The 12,529-nt window shown below is 36.9% G+C and overlaps 1 protein-coding gene across 1 annotated transcript in view; it reads left to right on the forward strand.

Annotated features, from left to right (window-relative positions):
- CWF19L2 (CWF19 like cell cycle control factor 2) overlaps nt 1-12,529 on the forward strand; it is a 140,308-nt gene that overhangs the window by 64,919 nt on the left and 62,860 nt on the right. The window contains exon 11 of the mRNA XM_042781669.1: nt 11,582-11,698. Coding sequence (XP_042637603.1) covers nt 11,582-11,698 — 117 coding nt within the window. The remainder of the gene's footprint in view (nt 1-11,581; nt 11,699-12,529) is intronic.

Below are 12,529 nucleotides of genomic sequence, written 5' to 3' on the forward strand. Positions count from 1 at the left end.
TAAAGAATGTTGATGGGATCTGGATTGGGATTGCATTGAATGTATAGATTGCTTTGGGTAGAACAGACATTTTCACAATGTTCAATCTTCCTATCCATGAGCCTGATATGTTCTTCTGTTTATGTAGATCTCTTATGGTTTCTTGAAGTAGTTTTTTATAGTTTTCTTTGTACAGATAAGATATATTCCAAAGTATTTTATTTTTTTGGTAGCTATTGTAAATGATATTGAGTTCTTTATTTCTTTTTCAGCAATCTCTTTGCTGGTATAGAGGAATCCAACTGATTTTTGGATGTTGATCTTGTGCTAAATCTCTCAATTAGTTCCAGTAGATTTTTGACTGAGTCTCTTGGGTTTTCTGGGTATGGGATCATATCATCAGCAAATAGGGATAGTTTGATATCTTCCTTACCAATTTAGATGCCTTTGGTTTCCCTTTCTTGCCTTATACCCTGGCTAGGACTTCCACTAAATGTTGAATAGAAGTGGTGAAAGAGGACATCCTTGTCTGGTTCCTGTTCTCAAGAGGAATGGTTTCAGTCTCTCTCCATTGAGTATAATGTTGGCTGTTGGTTTTTCAAAGATGCCTTTTGTTGTGTTGAGGAATATCACTTCTATTCCTATTTTGCTGAGAGTTTTGATCAGGAATGAGTGTTGGATTTTGTCAAATGCCTTTTCTGCATCCATTGATATGGTCGTGTAGTTCTTCTCCTTTGTTTTATTTACGTGGTGGATGACGTCAATTGTTTTTCTAATGTTGAACCATCCTTGCATACCTGATATGAACCCCACTTGGTCCTAACGAATGATTTTCTTGATATGTTGTTGGAGTCTATTGGCTAGGATTTTGTTGAAGGTTTTTTCATCTATATTCATGAGGTATATTGGTCTGTAGTTTTCCTTTTGAGTGATATTTTTGCCTGGTTTTGGTATCAAGGTTATGCTTGCTTCCTAAAATCAGTTAGGGAGAATTGCATCCTTTTCTATGTTTTGGAATAGTTTGAGTAGTTATAGTGTCAGTTCTTCTCTGAATGTTTGGTGGAATTCTTCGGTTAAACTGTCTGAGCCAGGACTTTTTTTGGTAGGTAATTTTTTGATGACCTGTTCAATTTCTTATTTTGTGATGGACCTGTTCAATTTTTCCACATCAGTCTGTGTTAGTTTAGGTAAGTGGTGTGTTTCTAGGAATCTGTCCATTTCTTCCATATTTTCAAATTTGTTGGAGTATAGTTCTTTATAGTATCCTGATATTATCCTTTTTATTTCAGTTGGTTCTCTTGTGATGTCACCCATTTCGTTTCTTATTTGTGTTATTTGATTTTCATTTCTTAATAACTGCTGGAGTTGAGTACCTTTCTGTGTGCTTATTGGCCATTTGTATGTCATCCTTTGAAAAATGTTAAAATATTTTACCTATTTTTAAATTGGATTGTTTATCTTTTTGTTGACTTGTAGGTATTCTTTATATATTGTGGATATTAACCCTTATCTGATTTATGCTTACCAAATAGTTTTTCCCTTTATACAGTTTATCTTTTTACTTGGTTGATGAAGTCCTTTGGTATACAAAAGTTTTTAATTTTTATTAAGTTCATTGTATCTAATTTTATTTTATTACTCATGTTTTTGGCATCTTTTCTAAGAATCTATTCTCAAGACTTGGCACCATTGTTGAAAATCAGTTTGCCGTAGATATACAGGTTTACTTCTGAACTCTCAGTTCTATTCCTATATGTCTCTGCTTATACCAGGACCACCACTACTTCTCTGTCAGTTTATCATACTGTGGTGGCTTGTGTGTTACTCTGAGGCTGGAAGCTATGTCACCAGTGTTTCAAAAACCAGCAGGGTCACCCATGGTGGACAGGTTTCAGCAACACTTCCAGACTAAGACAGGCATGAAGAAGGATCTGGCCAGATACACTTTAGAAAATACTTGCCACTGAAAACCTTCTGAATAGCAATGAAACATTGTCTGATATAGTGCCAGGAGGAAAAAAAAAGGCCAAAATGGATATCAGAAGATACTCTGAAACATGCTTTTACATCGAGAGTGATTAAAGCAAAAGGAAGAAATGATGAAGTCACATAGCTGAACAGAAGATTTCTAGGGTGGTTGGAGAAGACAAAGTAAAGTATTATGAAATGTACAAAGACTTGGAGTTAGCAAACCAAAAGGGAAGAACACACTTAGCATTTCTCAAGCCGAAAGAAAAAATTCAAACCTTGTTTTGCGATATTGAAGGATTCTATAGGTAAAATATTGAACAATGCAGGAAGCATCAAAAGAAAGTGGAAGAAATACATAGAGTCACTGTACCAAAAAAAAATGGCCTATGTTCAACCATTTCAGGAGATAGATAGTACGTGATTAAGAACTGATGGTATTCAAGGAATAAGTCAAAGCTGCACTGAAGGGATTGGTGAAAAACAAGTCTCCAGGAATTGACAATATACTCATTGAGATGTTTCAACAAATGGATGCAATGTTGCAGGCATATAGTCATCTATGTCAAGAAATTTGGAAAACAGCTACTTGGGCAACTGACAGAAAGAGATCCATATTTGTAGCCATTCCAAAGAAAGTTGATGCAACAGAATTTGGAAATTATTGAGCCATGTCATTAATATAAAATGCAGCTAAAATTTTGCTGAAGATAATTCAAAGATGGTTGCAGCAGTATATTGACCAGGAAGTTCCAGAAATGCTACAAAAGAACTCTCAAAAGTGCTGAAAAGCAAAGATACCTCTTTGAAGATGAAAGTGCATGTAACCCAAGCCATGGTGTTTTCAGTAGTTTCTTATGCATGCAAAAGCTAGACAGTGAATAAGGAAGACCAAAGAAGAGTTGATGCCTTTAGTTGATGCTACAACTTTAGTTGTGGTGGTGGTGAAGAATATTGAAAGTACCATGGACTATCAGAAGGATGAACAAATGTCCTGGAAGAAGTACAGCTGGAATGCTCCTTGGAAGCAAGAATGGCCAGACTTTGTCTCACCTATTTTGGTTTGTTGTCAGAAGGAATCATTCTCTGGAGAAAGATATCTTGCTTGGGAAAGTGGAGGTCATTGAAAAAGTGGAAGGCCCTCAGTGAGATGGATTGACACAGTGGTTGCCAGGTATAGCAAGGATTGTGAGGCTGGCACAGGACCAACTGTTCAGTTCTGTTGTACATAAGGTAGCTATGAGTTGGCGCCAACTCAGCAGCACCTGACGACAACAACAACAACTACTACTACTTTGAGGAGACAGCTCTTCCCTAGTCATATGTTGAGTGCCTTCCAACCTGAAGCACTCATCTTCCAGCACTGTATCAGACCATGTTTCTCTACTATTCATAAAGTTTTCAGTAACCGATTTTTTTGAGAAGTGGACCTGGCCATGTCCTCCTTCTAGTCTGCCTTAGTCTGGAAGCTCCACTGAAACCTGTCCACCATGAATGACCCTTCTGGTATTTGAAATACTGGTGATATAGCTTCTAGTATCACAGCAACATGCAAGCCACTACAGTACAACAAACTGACAGATGGGTGGTGGTAAAATAATTGTAGCTAACATTTACTGAGCTCTTATCTTATGCCTCGACTTGTTCTAAATGCTTTACATGTATCATTTGATACTAAAGACATATTACTATCTCTGTTTTACAAATGAGGAAATGGAGGTAGTTAAATAACTTGTTCAGTGTTAGATCATGGAAGGATTTGACGTGGGCAGTCTGGCTCTACACCAGCACACTGTACTGTCTGAGGAATTAGCCAATAACTCAACACGGAAGAGATAAGAAAAAGACATGAAAGAGTAGATGTGAGATATGAAGAATAGCTAAAAGCTAAATTAACTGAAACAGAAAACCAAAAATAAATAGAAATGTTAAAAAAGAAAGATAAAAAACTAAATTTATTCTTTCAGACAACAAATTAGACAAATCTTGGGAGGCTATTCAAGGAAAGAGGGAGCAAGTGCATAAATATCATTAAGTATTGAAAAAGACAATCAGGGCTGCTTCAAGCCCATGTGGTGCCTTCATGGGATGACAAAAAAAGGTGCTTGCTTTGGGCAGAAGCAGCCTTACTAATACCTTTTGTACAAATTAAAAACTAGTCTTGAGTCAGTGTGAAAATAGTGCAGAATGCCATCTTTTCACTTCCAATTTCACAAAGGGAGAGGAGGATCAAGATCAACAGGCCAACGCTGATTCCTATGAGGCAGTGGTGAGTCATACCTTCACCTTCCAACTTTTCCACCAATTCTGATATCAACTGTCCTTCTCACAAGACTCACTACTTCTCTTCTGGGTTTGATAATTCATTGAAATGGCCACACGGAAGTCACAGACAATACTCATGATTAAGGGGTTGATTAGGGAAGTAACAGGTTTCAGTTCAGGATCAGGAACAACTCAGGATACAGCTCTTTGATCAAAACAGCATCTTCTAAGCTATGCCTTTAGGCATTCCTATCCGTGGCCTTTGGCCTGTCGGCCTCTTAGCTCCTTGGCTTCTGCCCTTCTTGGGCAAGTGTTATAAAGCTCTTTTATCTCTGCCAATAAGTGCTCAGAGGCACCTCACTCAGCCAGTGACCCTCTTGCCCTCAAGGCACTCAGCTTTCTCACTGAATGAGTCAGTGAGCCTACCCCACGGGTGCCTGGCAGCACCCCATTCCACCAACAAGCTTCCTGCTTGAAGGCACTCAGCTTTCTTGCTCTGTGGGCAAGTAAGCCCACTGCACTGTCTTCTGTCAAGTCTCCTGTCACGTCTTCTGGTTCTGCTGCCACTGGTTCTTTGCTGCTGTTCCTTACCATCTCACACTATCTCAGCAAAATGTTATAGCTCTCTCTCTCTCTCTCTCTCTCTCTCTATCTCTGTCTCCTGGGTTGAGGAGGTTCAGCATAGGGATCTTGAATCCAAAGGATGCACTTCACTCCTGGCTCTTCTTTCTTGATGGTAGTGAGATCCTCCCTTAATGCTTCTGGGATGGCTTATTTTAAGCCTAGTGGGATGGCAAAATTGACCAATCCCCACGTTAGGATTCCATATACCTTATTTGCTTGGTTCCACCCCCACAAAGGGTGTCATGCACCTTATTTACATTGTTAGCAAGCTATCCAGTCCCTTTGGTGGGCCATAAGCACTTCACATGCATAGTCATTTGGTGGGAGTTACAAACATTATGGCAAGAAGGACCATATTAAGTAATTCACTGCACTGCAGCCAGGACACTCATTTTGGTGAATGGGATGCAGCTTGGTATTCAGTCCAATAACTGCCTTGGCCAAGTACTTGTATTTAGTGAGCAACTTGTTCTTTTGTAATATGATTTTGGGCATAATTAGATATAGTGGAGATTATTTGAAAAGCATGAAAATACTAAGAATAATAATAGCTGCTTATTAAAGTATTAAATATAAAAATTGAAATAGATGCTATATGGTCTTTAATAATGACAAACTCAAAGGATATCATCATGAACCTCTAGAATCATGAACCACTAATCTGATATAGTGGACAAATTGGGTTTATTTCTAGAATATAAGAATAGGCTTTCAAACATTTAGACTTTTTAATACAAGCTTTTAATCAAAGTTTACTTTTTTCTTTTCTTTTTGATCAGTGTGTTATATGTAAGTGGTGCTAAAAGGCCTGTTATCAAAGAATAGCAAATATCTTGACCCTTTTCCAGACCTTCCAGACTTTCCAGAATAGTTTTAATTTGTTCTGACTTTTACTTCCATATTTGTTTTTAAACAGCATCTGTAAATAGATTTTGCTTACCAAATAGTGTATTATGATTGCCTTTTTTGTAAAATTATTTGTTTCTATTGGCATTCATATTTGCTTCCCCCCACCCCATTTGCTTCATTTTCATTGTTTGATCTTTAACAATAGCTTGTTAAAATATATCCCAAAGCCTCAGAGGGGGAGGTATTCTTCCTGAAGTTTTTTGACCTCTTGCCCATATATATATATACTGATTTTTCTTTAGATCATCTGGACAACTTGTTCTTTTGTCATTTCTCATTGCCATCATCATGAGAATTGTCTTTGCCTGTCTTCTGTGTTGGATCCACTGTTTGCTGGGTCTCATGTTTTCCTATTTCTTATTTTCCTGGACTGTATTTTCAGGAGCTTCTTGGGAAAGAAGTAGTAAATTTTATTTTATGCTCACTGTTTACTGATTGTTTGGCTGGGTGTAGAAACAGGTTAGGAGTCATTTTCCTTCTATCATTGAACCTTTGTCTTCTAGTATCTGATGTTGCTTTTGAGGAGTCCAGTGCCCTTGGGAGATTTTAGAATCTTTTCTTTATCTTTCAGTGATTGTTGCTATGTTTGAGTTCATTGTTTAGGACAATTGTGTCAATCCATCTCACTGTAAGTTTCTTTTTCTACTTAAAATTTTGTATTTTTTGGTATAGTTTATTTAAAGAACGTTAGGATTTATTTGTGATTATATTTTCCAAAGCAGTGTTCAAGGTTAGAACTTCCATATTTAACAAGTAAATAATTAGCTTTTGGTTTGGCTAAAAGAAATGGTTGCAGTTTGTTTGGTGCTATATAAGTGGGAGCTCTGGTGGCTTTAGGGCATTTGACTGCTAACCAGAAGGCTGGTGGTTCAAACTCACCAGCCACTCCTCAGAAGGAAGGTTGGGTGATCTACTTCTGTAGTTATACTGCCTCGGAAACCCAAGGAGGGGTCACTGTGAGTTGGATCCAACTTGAAGGCAGTAAGTTTGGTTTGGTTTATGTAAAGAATGGTTTCATAATCATTTATAAAGATAGCATCCTGTGATAGGGAGATATGCTAAAACTAACAAATGAAAAAAAAAAACTCACCGAAAGCTTAATGTATTCAGATATTTCTAGATATAATAGTAGACTAAGGGAAAAAACAGTGAAATGACTAGACTCTTGTTGTAGATTGGACTGGAGTACTTATTTCCAAATAGTTTTTGTAGTAAATTTTGTTTTCTTCAAATTTTTATTGTGATTTGGGTGAAATTCAGTAACAGGTTCTTACCCTTGCTTCTGTTATTATTTTTAATTGTGATTTGGGTGAAAGTTTACAAAGTAAATTCATTTTTTCATGCAGCAGTTCATACACATTATGTTTCATGATGTTGACTACAATTCCCCACAATATAACAACTCTCTTCCCACTTCCTCCCTGTAGTTACCTCTTCCCTGTCCTTCCCTCCCATGTACTCCCTCCCCATGAGCTATCTCCCTGTGCAAATACTGCCCTTCAGTTCTCCCACGGTTGATGGCTCCAAGGAGTGTATCTACCTGATGCAAATGTTCACCCTATATTCCTGTCTATTGTTTGACTGGAAGCCACAGGAGTGAGTTCATTTCCAGACCTGAAGGGTTACTAGAGGCCGTAGTCTTGGAGGTCTCACCAGGCTCTATCAGACCAGTAAACCTGGCCTTTTTTTTTTTTTATGATTTTGAGTTTTGTTCTACATTGTTCTCCCAATCTCTTCAGGATCTCCTGCACTGATCCCTTTCCGAGAGGTGACAGTGGTAGCTGAGCACCATCTAGTTTTTCTGGTCTCATGATCATATAGGCTGAGGATTGCACAGTCTACTAGTCCTTTGGACTAATTGTTTCCATGCATCTTGGGATTTCTTCATTTTTCTTTGTTCTGGATGAGGAGAGACCCATTGTTGCATCTAGATGGCTGCTTGCAAGCTTTTAAGACCCCAGGGCTATTCACCAAAGTAGGAGGTGGAACAATGTTTTTGTGTAGTATATTATTGCCAGTTGAGCTTCACGTGCCCTGTGACCATGGTCCTGAGCCCACAGGTGCAACTACTTGCTCCCTCAGGGTAGCTGGCTGTGGTCAAGAAGCCACCATAACCTTCCCCCTTATCAGCTCTACTATATACCTGGGCTGTCTTACAGCACATACAAATACACATGTAGATACGTCATCTGCCTATCCATGGTGATGGGCATCCTCTCCCCTGCCCTGATCGTTCAGCCTGTCTACCCGTAGATCAATGTTTGCCTTCACTGACAGTGCAGTACTGTAATAACTCTCTGCACATGCTAAAGGGTTCATCTTTGTTGTATGTACCTCCTGTGTACCTCTGTTTTCCTTTTCCTCTTTGCCACCGTGTTGATCACTCACTTTTGTTACATTGCCCCTCCCTTCACCCAAATCAGTATTTATCTCTGCCTGTCTAGCAATGTTCCCTCCCATTTGTAGTAACTTTCACTGCAATGCCTAAATCTTTTCTTGTGGTCATAATAGGGTAAAATCCTGCTATTCAAAGTAGAGTGAGTTATTGTATAAGTGAGACTTTGGTTGGGTTATATTTATTCTAAAACCTAGTTGACAACAATTATTTCTAAAATCAGCTATAATTTCTGTCATGTTTACAGTGAATGATACCCCCTGCCAGCCCAGGAGCTTTTCAGCTAGATGCCCCAGAACTTTACCTGTGGTATTTCATAATCTTAGCTCCTGTACTAACTTTCTTCTGAGACATTTACTCTTTGTCTCCTGGCATCATGATTTTTAAAGTGATTTCCATCACTATGTGCCTGTAGTTTATCGCTTCCAGTGAAAAAAGACTATTTCACTGCTGTCCTTGGGAGAGGGTTTTCTCCACAGTGAAGATTTAAATGTCACTGACCTGTGCAAAAAAATGGTTGGTTTGATTGAGGAGTTGGAAGCAGATAACTGGGAAGCTTGTAGAACATTTTGGGGAAGGTAAATAAGGAAGGAGGAGGTCTTGGGTGGCATAGACATTTATGTGCTTGACTGTTATGTGAAAGGTGGCAGTTCATACCCACCTGGAAGTTCTGCGGAAGACAGCGCTGGCAATTTGTTTCTGAAAGGTCACAGCCTTGGAAACCAAGGAGCAACTCTGCTCTGCACACGTGGAGTTGCCATGAGTAGGAATCAGTGGTGACTAACAATTACAGCAAGAATAGGGTGAATGTAACGAAAATGAAGGTTAAATTGAGGACAATATAATTGGTGGGCTTGGCTGGAAACACGTTAGGATATGAGGGCTTAAAGCAGAAAAGTAGATGGAAAGTATACCCATATCCTTTATTTAAAAAGTCTAATACACCTAACAGAGAGAGAAAAGAAACTTCGCTTCCCTCTTGTGGGCAAAATTTCCTTTTGTTGTCAATAGTTTAGACTTTGGGGGTTATACACTCTTTGTTGCAACTCTTCAACTCTGCTATAGCATGAAACAACCATATACTATACTTAAAAGAGTTAGTGGTTGTGTTCCAATAAAACTGTATTCATGGACACTGAAATTTGGATTTCATCATCATCTCATGTCATAAAATAGTATTCTTCTGATTTTATTAAACTATTTAACAATGTAAAAAGACATTCTAAGCTCAAGGCCTGAGTAATAATAAACAGCCAGCTGGATATGGCCAGGAAGCGAAAGTTTGCTGACCCTGATAAAGAGTCTTAAACAAGCCCAATATTCTTTGTTAATGTGATAAAAAAAAATTGGAATTTACTCAATTTTTTTTTATGATTTTGAGTTTTGTTCTACATTGTTCTCCCAATCTCTCCAGGATCTCCTGCACTGATCCCTTTCCGAGTGGTTGACAGTGGTAGCTGTGGACCAGCTAGTTCTTCTGGTCTCATGATCATATAGTTTTATAATGCCAGGGTTTTAAACTTAGTTAGGTTGTAAATAGATTGGGTTAAATGAAAATTCAGGGATGACCAGGCCCTGATGTGCCTTTTGCAGGTAAATACAATTCTTTATTATAAAAATGAACTGCAAATTGGGAAAGAAAATTGTTATCTCACAAATATTGTAGATGTCAGTAGAGAAGGTTTATTCCTGGATATGCTAGCAAATTGATTTTATAACTTTATATAAAAGTGTTTTGTTTTCTCATTTCTTCCTTGAAAATAAGAATCTATGATTCCTGTCAGCCACCGGGCTATTGTGTGGATTAATGAAGTAATGGTTACAAAACATGTTGAAATTTGTTAATGGAAATATCCAAATAAAATGTTTATAGTAAATCATTCCTTTTCAATGTTTTTAAAATATATAGTCCTACAAAATAAATAACAGTTGTTGGGGAAAATTTAAAAATCTGGAGCATTTGACATTCTTAAGGAAGGAAAATATTTTATAAATGTTTTCTAGTTATATATATATAAATTAAAAAAAAGTTTTTGTTTAGGAAAAAAAAATGGTAAGTCACATGGATGATAAAAGTGCTTCTGCATATTTTCTGTGTAAAATGAACTTCTTATTTCTTTCTTTAGTTTTAATACCAAGTTGGATAGAACATGCTCTGTCTTGCATACCCAAAGCAGAAAAGCTTAGTGTTGTTTGTATTGGTAGGCCCAGTGAACAGAAAATATCAGAAAGGAGGGGACAAGAGAGGAGTAGCAGGGAAGGTCGGTTAGCCTTGGGAGTATAATTCTTCTGAGACACTGGTTTGTTAAATCCATTTATCAAACATTTATGGAGTACTCACTGTATGCTTGATATAATGTAGTATACAGTTTGAGCTTTGCCTTGTAAAAGTAGCAAAGATAAATAATTATTAACAATAATTAACAAATGGTTAACCTCCAGCAAATTAAATGTGCCCAAAATATTTGGTAACAGAGTGACTAATTCCTTTGTTTCCTAGTTAAGCATGAAGGGAATAACATTTCATTGACTGAGGAAGAAGAGTAGTAATAAATAATCTTTACCATCTACTTAGTGTTTTGTGTGAATGTAAGATTAATAAGAGATCTTTATTTTTTTACTTCTATTTCAACAGAGGAACTAACTCTCTATTAAATGGAATTGAAATTAATTTTTAATGTTTGATTCTGGTTTGAGAAGAAAAATGAAATGTGAATGATATACTTGGTCTTGCTTGCAGATTGATTTATAGTGAAGTACTTTGCTAACATTTTTTCTATGATTCTTTGTTAAAACCTTTCCAATAACATTCCATTTTCTTCACAGAATAAAGTTTACTGTTGTTCTCTACTGTGTTAGCATGTAATTAGCTAAAAGAATATAGGAAAAAGATTAAGGGTTGAAAGTATGTGGGATATAACTTCCTCTGTAAAGTTACAGAGGGAAAAAACATTTGAGGGCTATTAATAGAAAGAATAGAGGTTGTATGAAGTATCATTATAGTAGTAAATTTAACACATTTGTCCTCTGGTTGCTTCATTTCTCATAATTAAGTTTTAGTAGAATCTTTAGATTGAAGAAACATCGATTAAACATGACAATCTGCTTCATAAGTGATGGGACCTCTTGTACAGTGTCTGGGCAATTGGTACTTTGTCATCTTTTGATATCATCTAGATCAAAGCTGTATTTGAAGTTTGCTTCTGTGATCACTTTTGAATTTTTTTAATAATAAAATAGACTTTTATTACTATTCTCCCACATTTGTCCAGAAAAGATTATGGTCATTTTTCAGTATGGTAGATAATTAAAATCCAGGCAATTTAAGCAATCCATAGTATTATGTGAAGGCTAGAATCTTCTTTATACTCTTCTTATTAAATGTAGACATTTTTTCCTCTTCACAATAATTTCAAAAGCTATCTCTGAATCTTCCCACAGAATGATGACCAGCAAGAAGTGATCCTTACCAGAACAGATCAGTCTGGAAGAGTATGGCCTGTCAACACACCAGGAAAAGCCCTGGAGTCAAAAGGAGGAAGGACAAGGAGACAGATGGTATGTTTAACATTTTGTCTTTGTTTATTAACTGAAAATTCTATTTTATTTTTTTTTCCCAAAATCCTTGGGGCTTTCTTTGTATCCGACTACTTCAAAGTGTTTTCCAAAATGTAGCTTTCTACTGCAAACATTAGAAAATAGTAAAATTATGTTACTCCTTTTATTCTTTGTTCTATCCTTTTGTTTTTATAAGATATCATTTAATTCAACCACTTTGTTTTTTTTACATTTTTAACTTGATTCACCCTCATACTCATATACTTCTGTATCAGTATCTTTTAAAATTTTGTTTTGTTTTGTTTTTTGTTGAGAATATATATATACACAGCAAAATGTATACCAATTCAACAGTTTCTACATGTGCCTTTTAGTGACATTGATTATATTCATAAAGTTGTGTGACCATTCCATTCTCTTTTTCTTAATTGATCCTCCTCCATTAAAATAAATTCACTGCCACCTAAGATTCCTATCTAATCCTTCAAGGTGCTCTTATCACTTGTTCCCATATACGTAATTCTTAAAAGAATATAATGCTCAAAGCAGACATTTTTTTTTTTTTAAATTGTGATTTGGGTGAAGATTTACAGAGCAAATTCACTTTCTATACAGCAGTTCACATATACTTTGTCTCATGTTATTGGCCACAGTTTACCACAATGCAACAGCTCCCCTCCCACTTCCTCCACATAGTTACCTCATCCCAGTATGCATCCCTCCATGCATTCCTGCCCCGTGAGCTGTCTCCCTGTGCATAAGCAGCCCTTCCTTCTCCCATAATTGTTCTCTCCAGGGCGTGTGTCTACTTGAGGTAAATGTTTAACTCAC

This window comes from Orycteropus afer, unplaced genomic scaffold (assembly GCF_000298275.1).
Source record: "Orycteropus afer afer isolate SDZICR_OR568_19922 unplaced genomic scaffold, OryAfe1.0 scaffold00147, whole genome shotgun sequence".
NCBI lineage: Eukaryota > Metazoa > Chordata > Mammalia > Tubulidentata > Orycteropodidae > Orycteropus > Orycteropus afer.